Source organism: Diabrotica virgifera, chromosome 2 (genome assembly GCF_917563875.1).
Source record: "Diabrotica virgifera virgifera chromosome 2, PGI_DIABVI_V3a".
Classification (NCBI taxonomy): domain Eukaryota; kingdom Metazoa; phylum Arthropoda; class Insecta; order Coleoptera; family Chrysomelidae; genus Diabrotica; species Diabrotica virgifera.
Window position 1 is genome coordinate 96909219 of NC_065444.1, and position 25421 is coordinate 96934639.

At 30.5% G+C, this 25421-nt stretch overlaps 1 protein-coding gene across 4 annotated transcripts in view; it reads left to right on the forward strand.

The window, feature by feature from the left end:
• Positions 1-25421, forward strand: part of LOC114332504 (insulin-like growth factor 2 mRNA-binding protein 2) — a 509159-nt gene that overhangs the window by 22797 nt on the left and 460941 nt on the right. For all 4 annotated transcript variants that reach the window (XM_050642734.1, XM_050642736.1, XM_050642735.1 and 1 more), the window contains exon 2: positions 22876-22936. In XM_050642734.1, coding sequence (XP_050498691.1) covers positions 22876-22936 — 61 coding nt within the window. The remainder of the gene's footprint in view (positions 1-22875; positions 22937-25421) is intronic.

The window sequence follows — 25421 nt, forward strand, 5'->3', positions numbered from 1 at the left end:
TTTAAGAAATGTATCGGTTTATGTACAAGATCATTGCTACAATGAATTGATCATTGATTCAGGTATATTACATTAATACAATGATTGCGTTACATCAAAACAATGTATGTTAATCAAAGTCGAAAACATTGATTTGAAGTTACGAAAACATTGGTTCAATAAACGAGGTCGTAATTTAAAGAACACTGTTCATTAGTGCAACGTTTTATATTCATTAATTTAACCGCATAATCCTGATGTATAATTTCATATATACAATGAACAAATTATTAGTATTATGAAAAAAGTCATTGGATAGATAAAAAGATTCATTGGGATAATGATTCTATTCATTATTTTTTAATGAATAGAATTACATTGTAATAATGAATATGGTCGTTACGTAATGACTACATGTTTATAGTATTAACGAGATTTTCATTGAATCAATGTAAAAAAAGTCAATGATTGGCGTTCATTGGTACTATGTACAATATTTTTTTCAGTGTACCGTCCTTATATCTTACAAGAAAAATCTATCCTTACTTACGGTCAAGAAACACGAAATACATCTCCAGACTAAAACCAGAATTACCTACGCCATTTCTATTCTACCTACCGCACAAGTGCTCCTCGTCACGATCTAAGAACGGACGGAACTGCAATTTCCTTCAATCCCTCGGGAACATAGGTGAATGTGTTGTGGGAATTGAGGCACGAATTAAATAAAGATCCCGGTTACTCGTAAGATCTTATATACATAGATAATACTGATATATGGTATTAGTTCTTCAACATTGTTTACACACGTTAGTTCGAAAACAAGAAGTTGGTTTTTGTTATGTAATTGGTGTATACTTTTTGTTTCCTGAAGAAATAATTATCTATCATTTATACTAAATTTACAATCAAGATGCAGTAGAAATAAACAAACCAAGACACGTTAAATGCTAGTAGGAGCACTCCCGAATCATAATTTACAATGTATAAACTTTGGAAATCATGATTTGGGATATACAATATATATACATACATTGTAAATTATGATTCGGGACTGCTCCTTGTAGCATTTAACGTGTCTTGGTTTGTTTACTTCTACTGCGTCTTGATTGTAAATTTAGTATAGATTATTTATTTACAGATTAAATCGAATAATTGTGTACTATTAGTAGGAATCTACATTAATGAATTATTATTAAACCTACTTGTTTTTGAAAATGCTATTTTCTCCAGGGAAATAAGCTAGAAATAGACCATCTTCGGGACACTCAAAGATCCAGGTAGCTGACTACTTTTTTAGTTATTGTAGACCTATAGTAAGAAATCCTACCTATTTCCTGCCTAGAGTTCGCGTCCGTTTTTTAATTATTAACAATTTAGTGCAAAAATCGCGATTTTTTTTTGATTTTTTGCACCCCATTCAAAAGCTAAATAATTGACATAAAATTACAAAATTTAATTTTATAGAACATTGAAAAACCTTCACAATGCCGATTTTTGAAAGTTAAAAAGTTAATTTTATGCTACGCAAACTGCAAAATAAGTGAAACTCGTTATTTGTTAATAACTTTTACTAAAACTATCTTAGAACTGACTTAACAAAACCTCAATTTGAGACCGATCCATTAATTAGTTTAAAAGTTATTCTGTTTGTTTATCCCAGAGACCGTTATTTTGCAATAACATAAGACAGAAAATAATGAAGATAGGGCAATTCTGCGTATGCCAAATGAAAGTAGAAAAGTGGTACATACTATCAAAATGTACTAAAAAAAGATAAAACAATTATTATCTAATATAGTCAAAAATCCTAATGCCAAATTTTTGAAATTTTGTAGTTTATAAACATTTTGAATAACTTTAAAAATATTGTCCGTAGAAAAAATCATTTTAAATATTCAAAATGCTGGTATTTTACACATATTTTTAAAAATGTAGTTCAATTGGTGACTAGTCGTGGTAAGTGAATAGTTCAGAGAAATAAGGAAAAAAAATATATATAGCTTAGTAGATCCGCTACAGTAATAGATAGCAATAAAAGTTAATAACAAAAATTATTAGTCCAGAGAAATAAGATTTTTCTCGTGGAACATCCCCCTCCAGGCCGAAACTAAATTTTTTGAGTAGTATGGACATCTATCTATATTAATAACCTATATGTTTCCTGCAGCCGATTTTGATGGTATACATAGCTATAAACAAATGAAGATCAAAAAACGGTAAATTTTCGCTTTTTTCGTCTATAACCAAAAAGTTAAGTATTTTAAACAAATTTGAGAGTGAGAAACTCATAAATCGTATAAAAAACTTCAATGTGGCGTTCGCTGAATATGTCTATTCTTATTGGTTGCTTAGAAAATTGCAAAATAAATCATACATTTTGAGTTTTTATAAATATTCATAACTTATGTAAAAATTAACTTAGAACGTTCTTATTACACAGAATGCTGAGACTTCTGGTGCTTAAATCATACCCTAAATTTCAAAGCAATTGGTCAAATAGTTTAAAAGGTATTTAATTTGTTTATCCCAAATTAATTTTTTTGCAACGCTATAAGTCAGAAAATGATGAAGTTACACTAATACTTTGGATAGTTTATGAAAGAAGAAGATTTATACTATTAATTTAATTAAAAAAAAATGACCAAAAATAATTCTAAATACTGCAAAATTATTTTGCAAAAACATGTGAATTAAAAAAGTTCTTTTTCATCAATTTTTTTGATGAAAAACAAACAACAAAGTTGTTTTCAACAATTGTTTTTCTTTCTAAATGTGTATAAAAATTCAGTCTTTCCAAATATGAAAAAATAATCTTTCTACGGGTAACGGTTAAAAAGTTATTCTAATTGTTTATAAGTAAGCAAAAAATCGATGTTTTTGCCAAATAATTTTACACTGTTTGAAATTACTTTTTGTCATTTTTTTTTAATTAAGTCAATAGTATAAACGTTCTTCTTCCATAAACTGTCAGAAGTCTTACTGCAACCTCATAATTTTCTGACTTATAGTTTTGCAAAAAAAATAATTTGGGATAAACAAATTAAATAACTTTTAAACTATTTGACCAATTGCTTTGAAATTTAAAATATAATTTAAGCACCAGAAGTCTCAGCAATTCGTGTAATAAGAAGGTTCTAAGTTAATTTTTACATAAGTTATGAATATTTATAAAAACTCAAAATTTTTTATTTATTTTGCAATTTTCTAAGCAACCAATAATGATAGACATATTCAGCGAACGCCATATTGAAATTTTTTAGACGATTTATGAGTTCCTTACTCTCAAATTTGTTTAGAATGCTTAACTTTTTGGTTATAGACGAAAAAAGCGAAAATTTACTGTTTTTTTAATTTCCTTTGTTTATAACTATGTATATCATCAAAATCGGCTGCAGGAAACATTAAAGTTATTAATATAGATGTCCATACTACTCAAAAAATTTCGGCCTGGTGGAGGATGTGTCACGAGAAAAATCTTATTTCTCTGGACTAGAAGGGGGAGCTGGGAGCCGACCATGCACGAGTTCAAAAACTAAAAAAGACAACTTAAAACTACTATCATTTTCTATATCTCGGGATCTACTGAATATATTTGGACCTTTCTTTTTTTAATTTGTATATAATTTTTCTGTACATTACAAATATTCAATTTGTCTAGACACTTATTTATTTATTTTATTTATTGGTACACATCACAAACACCAGTAATAAACAAAAAAAATGTTACAATGGTAATCACAGGTGATGGCAACTTACAAACTAACAAACAAAACAACAGACTAACAATAACAAAAGAAAATACATATATATATATATATATATATATATATATATATATATATATATAAATAAATAAGCAAAATCATTGGCTAATACTATTTAATAATTTAATAGCTAATAATTTTATATATATATATATATATATATATATACATATATGATATAGATCTATATGTTATATAACTTCTAATTGCATCTGAAAATTATCCCAGCCCACCAGAAGTTTCTGAATATCTTTACAACTTGCATCGAAAAAATCCAGTTCTGGATGCTGGTCTAAAAATTCATTACAAACTCTGAGCATATTATTGATAGGACTGTTCCATACAAAAAAGGTTTCCTATTTATAATTCTCAGCCTAATCTTTGGTATCTTAAAATGTACAAAATTCACCATTCCACAGCTTTTATACTTAAAATTATTTACAATATTATATATGAACATCACAGACTGCCGATCCCTTCTAGCAGAGAGTCTTTCGACTTTGAAATACCTTAGCATTGAATAATATGAGATTATATAAGGGTACACTCTATATTTTCTGAAATAAAGATATCTTAAAAAACGCTTTTGAACCTTTTCAATTAAATCCGTTTTAAAAGCTGTTGTTGGGGACCATATGACTGACGCATATTCTAGATTTGGTCTTACAATGGCATTGTAGAGCCTTATAATTGTGTCAATATCAAAGTCCCTAGAATTACGTATAATAAAACCTAATATTTTATATGCCTTATTTACAATACTATAAAGATGTTTATGAAAGCTCATGTTTGACTCAAAATTGACCCCCAGATCCCTAAATTCATTTTTCCTGTCTATAACTACACCATCTATATGATAATCTTCAATGATGAAATTTAATTTACGAGTAAATGTGACAACTGAACATTTGCTAATATTAAGTGACATCTTATTAATTCTAAACCAACCAGCCACATGACTTAGATCAGACTGTAACACATGACAGTCTTCATTACATGAGATTGTTCTAAAAAGTTTAAAGTCATCAACATACAGTAGGCTGCTTGAAACAGTTACTGATGCTGGTAAATCGTTGATAAAAAGTAGGAATAGTAAAGGGCATAAATTACTACCCTGTGGGACACCTGACATGGCATTAAACTGACCTGAAAATGTTCCTCCCACCTTTACTATCTGTGATCTGTGAAGCAGGTAAGATTTCATAAAGTTATATGCATTCTCAGATAAACCATATTCAACCAACTTATTTAAGAGTATACCATGGTCCACCCGATCAAAAGCTTTTGCGCAGTCTGTATATATGACATCTAGCTGTTTTTTATTGACTATTGCATTACACGCATGTTCTGAAAATAGGCAAAGATTAGTAACTGTAGATTTATCTGGGAGAAAACCATGTTGTGAAATTGTTATTGATTCTTTTACAAAATTATATATATTTAAATATAAAATATTTTCAAAAATTTTAGCGACTCCATTCAAGATACTAATTGGTCTATAATTACATGTCACATTTTTTACCATTTTTATGTACAGGAGAGATCACAGCATTTTTTAAATAGCTAGGAAATCGATTTTGTTCAATTGCTAAATTAAATATAAAAACTAAAGGCTTAATTATAAACTCAGCACAACCTTTATAAATATAAGACGGTATCTCATCAGGTCCTGTGGACTTTTTTGGTTTAAATTTTTTAATGCTATTTAATATATCAGAATCTACAACTCTAGGAAACTTAAAAAGCCCCCAGCTTTCTTTATTTGAACTATAATCAGTGTCATCAGTTTCTGCATATACAGACTGAAAAAACTGTGCAAAAGCGTTAGCTATATTCTGAGAACCCTCGTAGCTCTCGGTGCCAAATACCATCTTCATTGGTACCCCACTAAGACCTGCTTTTCCTTTTAAAAATCCCCAAAAACTACTGGGATCATTTGTTAGGTTCTTTTCTATATTTTGTTTATATAATTTGTAATCATTTTTTGTTTGAAATTTTATATTTTTTCCGAGTGTTAAATACATACTCAACTCTTCTGCATTTGCCTTACCTTTTTTAACTAAACAATGCAGACGATTTTTTAACCTAATATTTTTAACCAGATCAATGGAGAACCAAGACGGGAATTTTGCCACTGATTTATTCATTTTAACCTCAAATTTTGGTACTGATACATCCATAAAATCATACATCTTTGCATAGAAAATACCCAAAGACCTGTCCACATCATCACATGTCAGTAGGTCAGACCAATCACATTGCTCAAGTAGCTTATATAACATCAAAAAATCACCTTTTGAGTAATCATATTTATAGTTTTTCATACAGATTTATCGATAGTGAAAGTAAGAGCAGGATGATATTTGTCTTCAGCAATCAGTGGACTATCTGACCTAATAACATCTGATACTGTAAGGTTTGACAATATGAGATCCAACAATCTATTCATATGATTATATACTCCATTACATTGCTGCAAGTTGCCCATATTCAGAAACTGATGCAAAAGAATGTTTTTATCACAGTCATAATTATTATTTTCAAAACTTGGCAAGTTAAAATCCCCTATTATTAACATATTTGAATTTTGATTTAAGATAACATCTTCAAAGAGATTTAAAAATGTTTCATACTTATCTATACAACAGTTAGGTGTAAAATAAACAACAGACATATAAAATATGGTTCTTCTAAAATCTATGTTGACAATAATACATTCAATATCACAGCTTACTTCAATTATTTCATAAGGTATTTCTTTTTTGAGTACCATCAGTACACCTCCGCCTCGATTCAAATCACGATCTCTTCTTACCACATTATATCTATCATCAAACAGCTCATTGTCATAAAATTCTGCATTCAACCAAGTCTCTGATAGTGCAATAATATCATAGTCTTCAGATAATATGCTTGTGTATAATGTATCAGTTTTTGTCCTTAGACCACGAACATTTTGGTAATAAATACGCAGTTCCTTCTGTAGATTATAATTCTTTAATATGAGATTAGTACCTATACCTGAGGATCCTCCGGTGCTGTCGGCACCCTCTTCTTTGCTAAAAACCGTGATACAATTGCCCCATTGGGCCATATCTCTTTTCGCCATGCTTTTTTTAAATTCTCTTGACTAATAGTCACTTTCATTGATGCATAAATCTGGTCGTTTGGACTCATGTTTCTCGCAATTTACTTCGGGAAAATCATTTATAAGCATTTGCTTCAAATCTTCAGGTCTCGTATTAGGTGCCAATCGAGACACATGAAGTGATACATACTTAGGAATTACTTGGATACCAGTATCAACTTCATTTCTTCCAATAACGAATCTGCGGTTCCGTTGTTTATTTCTGGGTTTAACTGTTTCCCAGCCAACATTATCGTCGTTGGTTGATCCAAGCGCTTGTATTTTAATAATTAATAGCGCTTATTAATTAATAAACAGTCTAATTTATTTAAACAATTTTTTAAAAAATATTTTTTTTCCAAAAATCCCTGTTTTAATCATACTATCATTATTAATCATAGAAAAAGTTCAGGTATACTTTTATAAATAAATTATCTTTAATAAATAATTATCTAATAAAAATAATTTATTTATTAAAGCGTACTTTAAATTTTTCTATGATCATTAATGATAATATGATTAAAAAAATAGATTTTTGTAAAAAAAAAAATTCATGAATTGTTTAAACAAATTAGACTCTTTATTAATTAATAAATTTATAAACAAATTGCATATTTGTAATGTACGTAGAAATTACATACAAATTAAAAAAAGAAAGATAAAAATCCATTGAGTTGATCCGAAGATACAGAAAATTGTATTAGCTTGAAATTGCTTTTTCGGTATTTTAACTCAGTGGATTTGTAGGTTCCCCCTAGTAACCGTTTAAACTATAGTTTTGAAAAATCGTAGAGGGTGCTGTGAAGGTACTATAGTTACGATCACTGAATAGTTTACGCCTAATTTTTATATTGTAATATGTACTCTACAATTGCAGTGTTGTACGGATTTATGCTTTTCAACAATTTCGCTAGTGTTGGAAAATAAAATAAAATAAAACGATATCAAACTCCTCCAAACTGGTTAGAATGCATTTGAGTGATATCGTGATATGCAAAAAGCAAGAGCAATTGCCAAACTCGAAGAATGTTGTTCACTAAGGAAAGTTGCTGCAGATTTGTACGTGAGCCATATGTGCATATGGAAAATCAAAGAAAGATGGGATAATTATCACTCTATTATAGCAAGGTTGGGCGATTCAAGAGAGCAGAAGATCTCCACAGATCAACAGGATGAGTTGTTAGTAGATTATTTGAGAGAATCTCCTTTTGCCAGAGCTCAAAAAGCTAACGAAGAGACAGCGTTTCCGGGCAGTATTTGCACTGCACGTAAAAGCATTACACACATTATTGTTTATTATTTAACATTGTTTATCATTATTTAATATGAAATAGAGTTAAAATAAAATAGATATTTTAAAACCATACTTCCCTATTTGTAAAATGTATTTATATTATTTTGATTTTTTAAGTTTAATCAACCTATTGTAGATACACTACTGTTTTACGTCACTTTGACGTAAAAGGTGGGTTTAAACGAGGTAAAAATTTAAAAAATTGGCTACTATATACGTAAGCCTGTAAACTATTCAATGATCGTAACTGTACAATGTTTGTGCAAATTTTTTAACAAAAAATACAAATCCCGTTCTTTAAAATGGCATCAATGAGATTCCTTAATTGTTATAAACAAATTAGCTGTGAATTAAAAAACACATGCTAACTTTGTCCTAAATGAACCCAGGCTAAATTTCTTTATTTGGAAATTCGTGTTAAAATACTAGCTTTTCGAATATATAATAATATTGTTTCTACATTTATAAACTACAAAATTTCAAAAATTTTGAATTAGGATTTTTGGCTGTATTAATTAATTTTTTATCTTTTTTTAATACACTTTGATACTAGGTACCACTTTTCTACTTTCATTTGGCATACGCAGAATTGCCCTATCTTCATTATTTTCTGTCTTATGTTATTGCAAAATAAAGATCTCTGGGATAAACAAATAGAATAACTTTTAAGCTAATTAATGGATCGGTCTTAAATTTTGAGGGTTTGTCAAGTACCCCAATACCCAACGTTAAGTGAAACACTATAGTTCTAAGGTAGTATTAGTAAAAGTTATTAACAAATAACGATTTTCACTTATTTTGCAGTTCGAAAAGCAACAAATTGACCTTTTAACATTCAAAAATCGGTATTTTGAATCTTTAATGTTCTAAAAAATTATATTTTATAATTTTATGTCAACTAGGTTAGCTTTTTAATGGGGTGCAAAAAATCGAAAAAATCGCGTTTTTTGCACTAAATTGTTAATAAATAAAAAGCGGACGCGAACTCTAGGCAGAAAACAGGTAGGTTTTCTTCCTATAGGTCTACAATAACTAAAAAAGTAGTCAGCTACCTGGATCTTTGAGTGTCCTGAGAAAATACTTATTTCTCTGGACTAATTGGCATTTACTTAATAGAGTCGGTTCAATAGATGTCTAAGGCTACGGCTCCACGGGCGAGAAATTGACGCTAGCAGTAGCAGTAAAATGAACTTAAGGTTCCGCGGAACGGAATGGGAATAGCCGAACTGTACCGACTACAGGACTTGTGCGTAGTCGGTTCAGTTCGGCTATTCCCATTCCGTTCCGCGGAACCTTAAGTTCATTTTACTGCTACTGCTAGCGTCAATTTCTCGCCCGTGGAGCCGTAGCCTAAGGCTTTTGTCTCCAATAGACGCTGTAAGCTGCGTACAACGTAACGCCTAGGAAAAATGTTCATTTTCGTTACTTTTAATAAACTTTGAAGGACAAAAACTATCTTACAACCGAAAATAGTTAAAAAAGAGTAATTCTAAAACAAATTCAAATTACGGGGTGAATTGAAGTGACCACCGACTTAGCCGGTGGTATCTAATAGACGCCGTAGGCTGCGTACAGCGTGTATCGGAGACCATCGACTAAAATATACATATAGGAAACTCGAACAGTATACACTGTACAGCTAGCTATTCTTTTAATACAAAGTCCGACGATCATGTCCATTTCGGAGATTGTACATTGCTGGAAGTGGATAATATTTTCTGAGCAATGCTAGAATTGCACGATTTCGGGCATTGCTCGTATAGTCCAGAGAAATAAGAGTTTTCTCGTGACACATCCTCCACCAGGCCGAAATTTTTTGAGTAGTATGGACATCTATATTAATAACCTTTATGTTTACTGCAGCCGATTTTGATGATATACATAGTTATAAACAAATTAAGATCAAAAAACGGTAAATTTTCGCTTTTTTCGTCTATAACCAAAACGTTAAGCATTCTAAACAAATTTGAGAGTAAGAAACTCATAAACCGTCTAAATAATTTCAATATGGCGTTCGCTGAATATGTCTCTCCTTATTGGTTGCTTAGAAAATTGCAAAATAAATCATAAATTTTGAGTTTTTATAAATATTCATAACTTATGTAAAAATTAACTTAGAACCTTCTTATTAAACCAATTGCTGAGACTTCTGGTGCTTAAATTATATTTTAAATTTCAAAGCAATTGGTCAAATAGTTTAAAAGTTATTTAATTTGTTTATCCCAAATTCATTTTTTTTGCAACACTTTAAATCAGAAAATTATGAGGTTACAGTAAGATTTGTGACAGTTTATGGAAGAAGAACATTTGTACTATTGACTTAATTTAAAAAAAAAGACAAAAAGTAATTTTAAACAGTGTAAAATTATTTTGCAAAAACACGTCGATTTTTTGCTTACTTATAAACAATTAGAATAACTTTTTAACCGTTACCAGTAGAAAAATTATTTTTTCATATTTGGAAAGACTGAATTTTTATACACATTTAAAAAGAAAAACAATTGTCACAGGATAATTAGGGACGAAGTTAGCCCCCCCTTTTTTTAATTCACATGCTTTTGCAAAATAATTTTGCAGTATTTAGAATTATTTTTTTTATTTTTTTTTTTAATTAAATTAATAGTATAAATCTTCTTCTTTCATAAACTATCCAAAGTATTAGTGTAACTTCATCTTCTGACTTATAGCGTTGCAAAAAAAATTAATTTGGGATAAACAAATTAAATACCTTTTAAACTATTTGACCAATTGCTTTGAAAAGGGTATGATTTAAGCACCAGAAGTCTCAGTATTCCGTGTAATTAGAACGTTCTAAGTTAATTTTTACATAAGTTATGAATATTTATAAAAACTCAAAATTTATGATTTATTTTGCAATTTTCTAAGCAACCAATAAGGATAGACATATTCAGCGAACGCCATATTGAAGTTTTTTATGCGATTTATGAGTTTCTCACTCTCAAAGTTTAAAATACTTAACTTTTTGGTTATAGACGAAAAAAGCGAAAATTTATCGTTTTTTGATCTTCATTTGTTTATAACTATGTATATCATCAAAATCGGCTGCAGGAAACATATAGGTTATTAATATAGATGTCCATACCACTCAAAATTTGGTTTCGGCCTGGAGGGGGTTGTGTCACCAACAGGATAATTTTTTCTTATTTCTCTGAACTAGTAACATATACATATACTTGTAATCCTTTGGTGTTTTGCTAGAAGAGGATTTGATCACAATACTGAAATTACGCTAATCTTCATTATTTTCATTGTTCTTCAATATTTTATAGACTAGAAATTGTACATAGTAAAAATAATTTGAGGAGCCAAGATTCAGACAAGTGGCACTATTCTAAACAAAAGACAACATTTCTGACCCGTTCAAGAATAGAATTTCGAAAAATATTCACGAAATTTGAAGAAACTAGAAAATATGACGACTGTAAATTAAGAAAGAATAGGGAACTTGCACGTTTTTTTATTACATAATAATGTTCAGTTTTGTTTAAAAATGAGATTTCCAAAATTTCACGCTTCAAAAACTCGTAATAACTTAGAAATACAAATTTAAAGTCTTCTGCGGTATAAAAGAGTTCAAACGACCCGTGACGTCACATAGTTTTATTATATAGTTATGATTATGGTTATATTTAGGTATATTCTTCTTCTCCTTCTTTAATTTAATGGCCTCCACCTAGGGGAGCAGGGGCTAGTTGTAACAATTTTCATAAAATCAAATATATCTTGACAGCTATTTTCCCAATTATCACTAATTAAACACTAAACGCTAGTTTAACTCTTTCTGAATAAAATTGAACTGAAGAAAAGTTAAGAAGACTGTTATTTTTTAATCAACTAGCATTTTACCAAAAAAAAGTGCATTGTTACAACTTACCCCGCGCTTGGGGCTAGTTGTAACATCTATTGGGGCAGGTTGTAACATTACGAAAATTCGAATTTTTTTGGATATTTCGAAGAAAATGCCATCGTTGGTCCTGTTGAAAGATGTTGCTCGACTTAATAAGGTGGCTTCTGGTGTTCTTAAATATAAATGTAGATTTCTACGCATAAAATTTTGGACCCAATCTGGACCAACTGTATAATTTTGATACCAAGAAGCTTAGCAGTGAGTTTCACAGCATATTGGTAAGGCAGTTTTCGCATCTTCATGGGAATTAGTCCAAAATATACTTCAGTGCACCTCAGAATATAGAAGCCACTTTACTTTCTTCTTCGGCTGTAAAAACTATCCCTGGTTTAGTACAGCCCACTTGTAGACTCTTAATGTTTTTCTTTTTTTCTATATCGTTATAAAGATACATGAGACAGTTGCTGTTTTACTTGCTTGCTTTATGCTACATTGATTATCTAAAATTTCCGCTGAACCTAACTCGTAGACTTCACTTCCTGGCTTTGAGTTGCCCTTTCTGATTTTCTTTTATGTTATCTCGTTCTGGACTATTACTAAACTAAATAATACGTTTTTATATTGTAGATCATAAATTTAGTAAGATTCAGCGAAATTTGTAACATGTTACAACAAGCCCCCAACGTTTTGTTACAACATACCCCGTAGCACACTTTTGTATATTTATTAAAATATCTGTAAAAATATCTTGCTAATCGTAAAATTGTTAAGCAACATCAAAGTATAACTAAATTTATAAAATAAATGAACACCTAAAGATTCATTTCCGTTTAAAACAATAGCAATAACCAAAATTTTATGAGAGTCAAATTTTAAATTGCCTCATCCAAATGAAGCAAGTGCACAAAACTACTATTGGCAACTATCGGAGGATGGCTGACTAGACGGTGTCATTTACAGGGTGATAAGAGAATATGATTGAGTCAGCTAAATTAGTTAAAAACGGTCAAATAACCTACGAAAAAGCCCCTATGTTACTACTTACCCCTGTTACAACAAGCCCCTTGTTCCCTACTTGGGTATTTGGCCAGCTCATCGTCGCGGAATAAGGGAAAAATATTTATATTCTAATGACATTTATCTTATGTCATTGTAATAATATATACCAGTTTGTTGAGATTGGAGTTTGATACAGTTTTTGAAGGAAGGTAAAGAAGGTTTACTATGGAAAATAAAACCATTTTGTAAAAGTACAAGTTTTCTACGAATAGTTCAAACGATCAAACGTATTTTCCACTGACGTTTATGATGTCTAATTTAAAATTATACAGGGTGTTTCATTGGGAAACGGAAATACTTTAACGGTGAATAGAGGTCACCAAGCCGGTTCTAGATATACAACATTTTTTGCCCTGCCGACTTTTATAACCGAGTTGCAGGGTGTTTTATCGATTTTGCCCATTTATTTCCTAAGCCATAACTTTAGAACCACCCTGTATATTTTTTTGATATTTGGTACACATATGTCTCATTCAAAACCCAAATGACCGACATTCTAACCATAAGAAAAATCCAGGTCAGGATTAACAAAAAGTTATAAAGTAATTGTGACCTTAAAACAACACCCTGTATATTCAAATTTTGAAAATCTGTTTGCATATTTGAAAAGAGCACAAAAAAGTAAATTTAATGGTTTGCTTCAATTTTTCGGCCAGACAATTTTATGACTTTAATTTTGAAATTATATTGAATTTTTTAAGAACTCAAGAACTTAAGACATTAAAAAGCAGGTATTATTAACTTTTAGTTACAAATTATTAAAGTTAATGAATAAATACTCATTTTAAAAATAATCAGTACTAATTTACCACATTGCAACGACCCAATTACTAATGGCAAGAAAAATCCAGGTCCGGATTAACAAAAAAATATAAAGTAATTGTGACCTTGAACCAACACCCTGTATATTGAAATTTTGAAAATTTGTCTGCGCATTTTAAAAGAGCATAAAAACTGTGATTAAAGGTTCATTTTAATTTTTTCGCCATTGATTTAATTACATCAATTTTGAAATTATATTGAAATTTTAAAGAACTCTGAGATTAAAAACCAGGTATGTATTATTAACTTTTAATAATTTAATGTTAATGAATCAATACTTATTCTAAAATACTTAATACTTATTTACTACGCTGGCTTCATGGATTCTCTGGGATTTGTAGCTGTATGCACATCATTAAAAATTAGAATTGCGAGAATTGGGATATTTTAATGATTTAGTATGTATATGTATGTATATAAGCTGTACACTTCCGTGGAAGTTATAGCTGTTTTCACTTTAATGATCCGTTAAGACATGGGGGGTCAGTCCACTTTTCTTCTAATCTGTCTCCTCAAAGCTTCTGGTGTGTCTTCGTTTCCGTCACTACTTTTCTCCACTCATTTCGGTTCTCAGTCTTTTTTTTTCCAGTTTCGAATTCCCATAACTCTTAAGTCGTTTTCGACTTGCTGTTTCCATCTTGCTTTTGGCCTGCCTCGTGCTCTTGTCTCTAGGGGTATCCAGTTGGTAACAACTTTAATGGGATCATCTTCACTTTTTCTACTTACACATATGACCATATTACCACCTTATTCTTCGTGCTTTTGCTTCTTTCACTATGTTTTCTCCTTCCATGCATTATTCTATTTCGTGGTTCATCCAGGGTCTTCTTTCGTTTTCATTTATTACTTTTGATCCCAGAATGTTGCTCATTATTTTTCTTTCAAATACTTTCAGCTGTTCTTCTTCTTTTAACGTTAGGGTGTTGGTTTCTATGGCATACATTACCACTGGCCTTATGGTAGTCTTATATATTTGAATCTTTGTATTTCTGCTTAATTTTTTATCTTTTATTATTTTTTTATTTTTGTGGTAAGTTCTATTTCCTGCTTGTAGTTTCTCTTTCAGGTCTATTCTTTCATTATCTCTACTAATCATCGTTCTTAAGTATTTGAATGTATCTACTTCCTCAAATCTGTAATTATCTATTATCATTTGTGTTAGTCTTGTTTTCTTGAATCTGCTTGCGTTCATGTACTTTGTTTTTTCCATATTTATGTCTAGTCCGCTTCTTTTTGCCCCTTTTTCTATTTCAGAGAATGCCTTAATTAATGATCTTTTGTCCCGGGCTATTATAACGATATCATCTGCATAACCTACTATTTGTACTGCATTTTTATTAATTATTCCGTTATTTGTTGCTTCTTTTATTGCACAATCTAGAGATGTAATGAATAACTCAGTTGACAGGGCATCCCCTTGTCTGACTCCGTTTTGGACCCTAATCTTGATTTAGTAAAGACTTGAAAAAACAGTTATATCTAATAAAAAAAAAATCGTTTAAACAATTCAACAATTTAACAAATTAAAAATATTTGAACTACAACAGTTGCTCAAAATGTCCACCATTTCGAATTCGAATCGATTTTCTAATTACATTGGGATTGTTCTTCATTTTTCTGGCAGCTTCTTGTGACCTTGACAGAATTAATTAATATGATTTCAAAATTGCCGTAATTAAATTATCTGCGCAAAAATTTGACATGCATCTTTTAACGCAGTTTTTGATGCTCCTTAAACATACGCAGACAAATTTTCAAAATTTCAATATACAGGGTGTTGTTTCAAGGTCACAATTACTTTATATTTTTTGTTAATCCGGACCTGGGTTTTTCTTGTCGTTAGTAATTGGGTCGTTCAAATGTGGTAAATAAGTATTGATTATTTTTAAAATGAGTATTTATTCATTAACTTTAATAATTTATAACTAAAAGTTAATAATATATGCTTCTTAATGTTAGAGCTCTTAAAAAATTCAATATAATTTCAAAATAAAGTCATAAAATTGTCTGGGTTTTGAATGAGACATATGTGTACCAAATATCAAAAAAATATACAAGGTGGTTCTAAATTTATGGCTTAAGAAAGAAACGGTCAAAATCGATAAAACACCCTGTAACTTGGTTATAAAAGTCGGTAGAGCAAAAAATGTAGTATATCTAGAACCGGCTCGGTGACTTCTATTCACGATTAAAGTATTTCCGTTTCCCAATGAAACACCCTGTATACAAGTTTGTTTACTTTGTTGGTGCAAAATGTAAACATATAACCCGATGACGTCACGACGCGTTTTGGGCTGGCTGGTATAATTTGAATTTTTAATCGTCTTTAGGGGCCAAACGAGAGACAAACAAAACTTTTTTATCTTTGATACATGTTTTAAATTATGTTCTGTTGTGATGATTTATAACGTTTTTTTCGAATTTAAAATTTTATGCAAGTTCCCTATTAAATATATGGAAACGAGAGGGGAAAATGCAGAAGAAAATAAAGAGATCACTCTAAGGACAGAGGAGAGAGAGAGTATAAATTTGAGAAACTGATAGAATTTGACTATCTTGGAGTAACAGTTACAAATACCTAGAGGGAGGCGAAGAGAGAGAGAAATAGATAAAACGGTCGTTGAATGGTAGCAAAGTAGTAGGATCTTTAAACACACAGTAGAACGTAAAAACAATTTCATGACAGCAAAGATTTGAACTTAAGAAAGAATAGTGAAACCAAAGTGTTGTATGCATGTGAAACTTGGATAATGAATCAGACAGAAGAAAAAAAGTTAGAGATTTGGAGGAGCAAAATATTAAGAAAAGTTTTTCGTAGTATGTATAAAGGAGGCTGGCGAGGAATGGCGTTGGCGTAGGTGTAGATCAACAAACAAACTTCTTCTCACTAATGTCCCCCTCGTATATGGTCAAGTTTTGGTTGTGCAAAATTTTAAACAATTTTATTTTTTTTTTAATTTAGATTGCAAAATTATTATGCGTAATCTATTAAGTCCATTTTAATAAAATTTGGTGTAGTGTTTTAATATATTATAAAGACTTTTTAGGCGAATTATGAAGGTTCTAAGTGCAATCTAATTGGTTGAAAGATATTGATTAAAAATATATTTGCTTATGACTTTGCTCCAAAATGAATCGATTTAAAGGATAGTAAAGGATAGTAAAAAAACGACGTTTTTAGTAATTTTTTAATAAACTTACGTGCATAGAAATCGGCCCACTTAAAAATTTGGTCATTTTCGATGTCTCATATTTCCTAAACCTGTTGGCCGATTTAAGTGAATTTTTAAAAATATTATAGCCTGATTATTTAACAATACCACTGTAATAATATTGTTGCTAAACAGGTAAATTTTCATTGTATACCGAGTGTACTAATCAAACTGTGTTTTTTTCTCAAAGTTTGCATCACCCTGTGGAATATTCTAGCATATATAGGGTGAGGCAGATAAAGGGCCTATTAGAAATATCTCGAGAACTAAAGGTAAGAGAATCATGAAAATTGGAATGCAAAAGTTTTGAGGTATGAACTATTTAATGAAAATATTTTGGTCTCTTTGCTACTTCCGGTTATACCGGAAGTTGATTGTAATTTCGTTTTTTTAAATGGAACATCCTGTATATTCTTACATTTTTGGATTATGCTCGACGTCTTCTTTCTTAAAATATGAGGTTTTGTAATATTATACAGGGTAGTTTAAAAGATAATTACGGTTTTTTATAAATTTGGTACCAAACTTCACACCCTGCAGAATTGTACTGATTTGATATCAAAAACTCCATATTATGTTCAAGTGATTTTTAATATAGTCTATTATTATTAAAAATTAATAATATAGCGAAATGTTTAATTTTAGTATACAGGATTGGTCGAAACTCGGAATTAGTATTATCTGAGTTTTCTTAAATAGAACACCCTGTATTTTAGTATTGTAATGAAATGATATTTTATAATACTTTTTTATTTCTTAAGCATTCCCTATACCTAACTGCTTTAATTTATAAGTTATTCGTAGTTCTTTAAGCCAAACATTAATTGCAACAAAAATTACGTGAAATTTTATTAAGTTTGCCGTGAAAATATTCAATCATAAATAATTTTTTGAAAATAAATACATGTTCATCTAGAATAATCCTTAATTTATTAATATTGGATGAGATACCAAAATGCCTACGTTGTTAAGATTGTTGGTGCATAAAATATCAATAAAAACAAACGATATTATAGTTGGCTATGGCTTTGACACTAAACTTGATTAAACATTAGACATTATATATTATTTTTATAGCTTCAGTTGCTTTGTTACCAGGACTAATATAAATTTTTGTAATGGGGAACTGATTAGTAAAGTTTTTGTTCTCGGAGGGTATAACAAAAATGTATTACTAGACAATAAGAAGTTATCATCTGCAACTCCCTGATAGACGACAGCCAAGAAGAGAAACTTTTCAAAGTTTACTAGAATAGTCTCGACGTACTAGACACTTAGATTAGGAGAATGTTCATACTAATATGCAGATTCTCAGTGACACTAACATTGAATTAATTTTAATCATTTACAATAGTTTTTGTTCGATCAGATTTCTCGTAATCTAAATGTCCAGTTCGTTGAAACCGCTTTAGTAAATTCTGAAAAGTTTTTTGATTTTGGTTGTCACCTATCATGGAACTGCTGATGATAAATTTAAATAGTAGCACATTTTTATTTGTTATACTCTCTTAGAAGACAAAAACATATGAATCAGTTCCTCATTAGAAAAATTCATATTAGTACCTAATGGTAGCAAAGCAACTGGAACTTCAAAAAGAGTATAATGTTTAAGCAAAGCAAATGTTTAAGCATATTTAGTGTCAAAGTCATAGCCAACTAGATATAATATTGTATGTTTTTATTAAAATTAAACACACCAACAATCTTACCTACATAGGTATTTTGATATATCAACCAGTATTAATAAATTAAGGGTCAGTCGAAGTTAATATGTGTTTATTTTCGAAAAATTATTTATGATTGAATATATTCACGGCACACCTAATAAAATTTCACGTAATTTTTGTTGCAATTAATGTTTGGCTTAAAGAACTACGAATAACTTACAAATTAAAGCAGTTAGGTATAGGGAATGCTTAAGAAATAAAAAAGTACTATAAAATATCATTTCATTACAATACTAAAATACAGGGTGTTATATTTAAGAAAACTCAGATAATACTCATTCCGAGTTTCGACCAACCCTGTATACTAAAATTAAACATTTTGCTATACGCTGTGAGCTTCGCTGGTGTCGCTCCTGGCGGATTACTAATCAACTTTCACTGGTAATTTTTAAATTTATTATTTAATTGTTATCGCTTAATATTTACAACGCAAAAAAGTAATTAAATTATAATCGATTTTTTTAAGATTTTGCTAATCATTTTGACGTTCTATTGATAAAATATGAATTTCTTACTTCGGATACTTTCACAATTATCGTATAGATGGCGGTAAGGTTAATATATTAATTTATAATTATATATTACGGAACATTAAAAAAACTTAAATTCAGTATTTAAAACGTATTGTATATTTAAGGTAAAAATATATAACACAGCTTTGGCAAACTAATACTTTTTATAATTAATGTTTTTAATTTTAATTTTAAATTAATCACTTTGACATTTATGTCAAATTTCCAGTAATCGTTTACAGACTTGTCACTACTGGCGCTCGAGAATTTGTAAATATCCCTTCTACGTACGAGCTCACAGCGTATAACATTAATGTTTAATAATAATAGACTATATTAGAAATCACTTGAAAATAAATAGAGTTTTTGATATCAAATCAGTACAATTCTACAGGGTGTGAAGTTTGCTACAAAATTTATAAAAAACCGTAATTATCTTTTAAACTACCCTGTATAATATTACAAAACCTCATATTTTAAGAAAGAAGACGTCAAACAGAATCCAAAAATGTAAAAATATACAGGGTGTCCCATTTAAAAAAACGAAGTTACAATCAACTTCCGGTATAACCGGAAGTAGCAAAGTGACCAAAATATTTTCATTAAATAGTTCATACCTTAAAACCCCCGTACTCCAATTTTCATGATTCTCTTAGCTTTAGTTCTCGAGATATTTCTAATAGGCCCTTTATCTGCCTCACCCTGTATAAAATACTGAAATTAAAACCCAACTATAGCCTCAGGTTTTTTTAACATTCTGTTTTTTGATTTATTCGTTTATGTTGGACAATAAAAAAGTTAGGTACTTTAACAACTAGACATGTTCTTTATCAATACACGGTGTTTTTAAATAAGTGCGACAAACTTTAAGGGGTAATTCTACATGAAAAAATAATGACAGTTGGCTTGATAAACGTATGCCCGCAAATGTTTTGTTTCCGAGATACGGGATGTTGACTTTTTTCTTACAAACTGACGATTTATTTGTTGCTTTAAAACCAGTTGAGATATGCAAATGAAATTTGGTAGATTTTAAGAGATAGTTATTGCGGATTTTTTGACATAAAATACGTTTATAAAGCCAACTGTCATTTTTTTTTCATGCAGAATTATCCCTTAAAGTTTGTCGCACTTATTTAGGAACACCGTGTATTGATGAAGAACATGTCTAGTTGTTAAAGTACCTAACTTTTATATTATCAACATAAACGAATAAATCAAAAAACCGAATGTTAAGAAAACCTGAGGCTATAGTTGGGTTTTAAGTTCAGTATTTTTTAAATGCTAGAATATTCCACAGGGTGATGCGAACTTTGAGAAAAAAACACAGTTTGATTGATACACCCGGTACACAATGAAAACTTACCTGTTTAGCAACAATATTATTACAGTGGTATCGTTCAAAATAATATCTATAACATGTTCAAAAAAGCATTTAAATCGGCCAACAGGTTTAGGAAATATGAGACATCAAAAATAACCAAATTTTTAAGTGGGCCGATTTCTATGCACGTAAGTTTAGTTTAATTTTTTTATTAATATTCCCGACCTATTTGGGAAGGAGGATAAGTAAATTATTATTACTGAAATTATCACTTAATTTTTTCTGCAATCAGAATGCCCCCTCTCACATCCAGATGTAGACGGTTTTCACAGATCCGCCCTGGTCTATTATCACCTTTTCGTGTTTTAAGTTAACTATGTTAAAAACAGGCTTATATACTAAACCAGTGAGAAGTTTATGCAAGAATTTAGAGAACAATTATGGAGTTATGGTAATAAGGCCGTATAATCAAAAGCCACAGGACATTGTTTTGCATATCTAAGTATTTTTCCTTTGATATAATGATTGACTTCCTTACCTATTTCGTGCAAATTGTTTCTAATATTGAATGCAGCTGTCTGTCACTTAATTCCCTAACCATCGAATAATTCAAATAAACAGAAATTATGCAGCTGTCATGTCAGCGTTAATTTTTATGATTATTGGTAAAGATAACAAAGGTTGCTAGTTAGAAAAATCGCGTTAACATTTTATGAAATAAAAATGAGATTTATTCCACGAAATTAGAGTTTTTAGTTAATTTTATTGTAGATTCCAACATGAACAGTTAGATATTAACGAATATACATAGTATAAGTCCGATATAAGAACGAACTTCACCGATATGTTTAAGGGATAAAAATTATTTGATATGTAATTTAGTATGTCCACAATTATAAAAAACAAAGGGTGCCTTATATTAGGCCTGGATCCCGCATACCATAAAAAGTTTATTAATATCAAGCTGAAAATTTGTTAATAGCTTAACGGTGCCTAATCGTACAAACTTTGATGTATGGGAACAGGAGAAGTTTTAATTGTGGAACGTGTCATTCTGACATGTTTATGATTGTGAAAACTAGCAGGTTGTTTTTAAGTTTATTCAATAGCAAACTTTATATAATATTATGAAAGAATATTTGTCCGACAAATATATTGGTCATTTTAATGTCCGAGACGTAGAACATGTCAAATGACAGGAATTATGTTGGTGATAGCAGTCTGATTTTTGCATGAGGGTTTAATGAAAGGGTAACCAATCAATTGGAAGTTCTGTCCGACAAAATACATGGGACGGTTTCTTAGTCTGACGTTCGAAACCTGTAACCTGCTCCACAATTAAAACTTCCCCTGTTCCAGCGTTCCTGTACATCAAAGTTTTTCCGACTAGACACAGTTAGACTGTTTCAGCTTGCTGTTAATAAACTTTTTTGGTACGCGGGTTCCAGGCCTATATAATTTTGTCCAGACTATAATTATTAATAATTAAAAAATTAATTCACAAAATTCGAAACAAAAAAGGTCTTGTAATTTTTCTAGTTGATCGTTTTCCAGTTATAAATAATTTAAAACTAAAAAAAAGAAGAAAAATGACGATTTTTCAAGGCTCAAAAACATACGAAAAAAATATTATTTTTGAAATTATGAAGTATTTACCTAAATTCAAGTTCAAACCTTATTCTATCAGATCGTGATAAGTATTTTGGGCTTATTTAATTTTAAAACACGCACGTCTTCCCATAAGAAAAGTTGTAGAATAAAACATGGCAACGATTTTTATCGGGACCTGATAGAAGAAGGTTTGAACTTGAATTTAGGTACTTGATGATTACAAAAATATTATTTTTTGTTTGTGTTTTTGAGCCTTGAAAATAGTAATTTTTCGTTCTTTCAGTTTTAAATTGCTTATAACTCGAAAACGATCAACTTAAGAGAAAAATTACAAAAGACCCCCCTTAGGACACTCCTTGTTTTTTATAATTTTAAACATACTAAATTACATATCAAATAATTTTTATCCATTAAACAGATTGGTGAAGGTCGTCCTTATATCAGATCCTCTACTAATACTCTACTACTTTGTCAAAAATTCAGAATTCTCTTAGATAAATTGCATCAAGTGTCAATATTACTGTTTAATTTTTGTGATATCTTTGTCTTTGTTTATTGTTTCTTTATTTGCAGGTTTTACTTTTAATGGTGCAGCTTTGGTTGTGGAGCCTTCAGTGGCGTCTGGCAAAAAGAAGTAAGTAAATACTTATCTGTCATAGCTATTAGAAATAGAAGATAATAAAAGGTACAAATAAACGTAAACAAACTATTTATTTTATTTTAACCGAAAAACCGTAATATTACAATATACAAAGAAATTAAGATATGTGTTTCTACTATGAGATATTCTTACAGACTAAATATCGAACGCAGAACTAACATACATTAACATCCCTTGTAACATGTGCAATCTTACGTAAGAGTGTGTTCGACCTAATAGTTTCGGAGAATCGGCCCACCCACTAAGACTGCGTGTGTCCATTCTAACACTAATAAAAATACCTAATAATTTATAGTTGGATATATTCTAACAATAGCAATATCCATTTAATATAACCACCGACAGCATATACGTTTTGAGAAAACCTATATCAGTCATTCTTAAAAAAATAATGAAATTTCATTAAAATATTAATACAGATTTTACATAATTTTAACAACACAAAACATTACTTGACAAAACTAAATGTGGAACATGCTTCTTGGTGTCATTCAATTATTTCTAGACGTAACTGGTCCAGTCCCCGAATTCCTTTGTACATACATTATTTGGCATTGAAAGTTAATTGTAAACTCCCATTATAGGAAGTGACATAGAAAAAGAACACTCAGTAATAGTGAATTTCTCACAATATTTTGTGATCTCTTAGATTTAGTTAAGTCATCATCAAGGCCTTTAATTCCGGATGGAATGTTTGCCGCTCTTAGTTGTCTTGTAGTTCATGGTTCATTCTTCTCATTTCTCCGTTTTCCATTCTTATCGGGCCTATAATCCGTCTGAGGATTTTCCTTTCGAATATTCTTAATTTTTCTTTATCTTTTTCTGAGAGCCATATTGTCGCAGATGCGTATGTAATTGCTGGTCTCATTGCAACCCTGTATATTTTCAGTTTTGTATTTCTGGAAAAGTTTTTGTCCTTCGTTAGCCTATGATATCTCCAGTATGTTTTGTTGCATCCTAGTATTCTCTGCGTTACTTCTTCACTTCTCTTATCTTTGACATTCACAATTACTACCAAGTATTTAAATTGTTGAACTCTTTCAAAAGTGTAGTTTTCTACCTTGATTTCTCTCGTCCTGTTATCTTCTCGTCTAGAGCAGAGTAGATATTTTGTTTTTCCTTCGTTAATTTCTAGACCTCTTTTCCGTGCCTCATTTGTCAGGATTGTTACTTCTTCTTTTAACCTTACGTCTCTTCCCATAAGAACTATGTCATCTGCATATCACACGACAGTATCACACAACAATACCACACGACAGTAAGAATAAATAAGAAAATAATGCTTCATTTTTACTCAAATTTCTTGTCATTGGGCAATAGCCACTCGAGCCCTGCGGGCTCTCGTGTCTATTGCCAGACAACAAATTTTCGAAAAACTGTCGCATTATTTTCAATTTATTCTCACTCTCTTGTGATATTATACCCGATAATTTCCCGTCGTCAAGTATTACGTCAGGTGCCTTTCGTTGCTACGCAAAAATACATTTAGTGACATTGATGTCAATTAATGTTTTACAACTTGTCACAGAGAACACCAAGAAACAATTTTAGCAAATATTCTCGCGAAGATATCAATAAAATATTAGTTAAAATGATTTAAAAAGAGTTTTATTCATGAAATAATCTTACCGAATTACTCTCGAGCTCTTAAAAATTATCGATTTGTTTTGCCCTCGTGACACTTTGACATAATTTCCCTCCCCTTCGGGTCGTAAAATTAAAACTGTCAAAGTGTCACTCGGGATACAAATCGATAATTTTAGAGCTCTCGTGTAATTACTACTGATAAGCCGATAGCCGCTACACTGTCTGGCATTCCTTTTCTTGGGAATAGTGTTGTAAGAAATCACTTATATAAAAATATTTCTCCACTTAACATTCGGTCGATCGCAAGTCCAGCTGTTTCGACTTGCCTATTGATGATAAGTATTTCCGAGCTACCTGTCAATTTTGTGCAAAACGAATCATTATAATCAAGTGCGAACCACCCCGAGGAATACCACCAACTACCACCACGCCGGTAGTAATAACAAGTAATAATAAAAGGAGCATAGTTAAAAAAATAAAGCAGAAAATTTATGCGGCACGGGTCAACGCGACCAAATCTGCAAGGTGTACTTTAAATTGAAGGAGATGGAAGTGTTTTCGACGACGAGTCGGTGCACTGCACTTTTCGAATGCATCATCAGGTGCATCTGCTCCCGTTGCGTCCAGTTGCATTGGCATCGCGTTACATTTATTGCAATCTGCGCCCCGATGTGTTTTTCAACCAAAGACGTACGTCCGCAAAGGGAAGGCATTTTGTATATTATCACATTCTGAAGTCAAAATAGAAATAGAAAAGTCAAAATAGAAAAATGGGTGGAAATGCATAATTATTGTACGTGTTTAGAGTACATGAAGAGATAAAATGTAGAATCGAGATAGCCCGCACAACTGGACGTGATGACGTAATCGA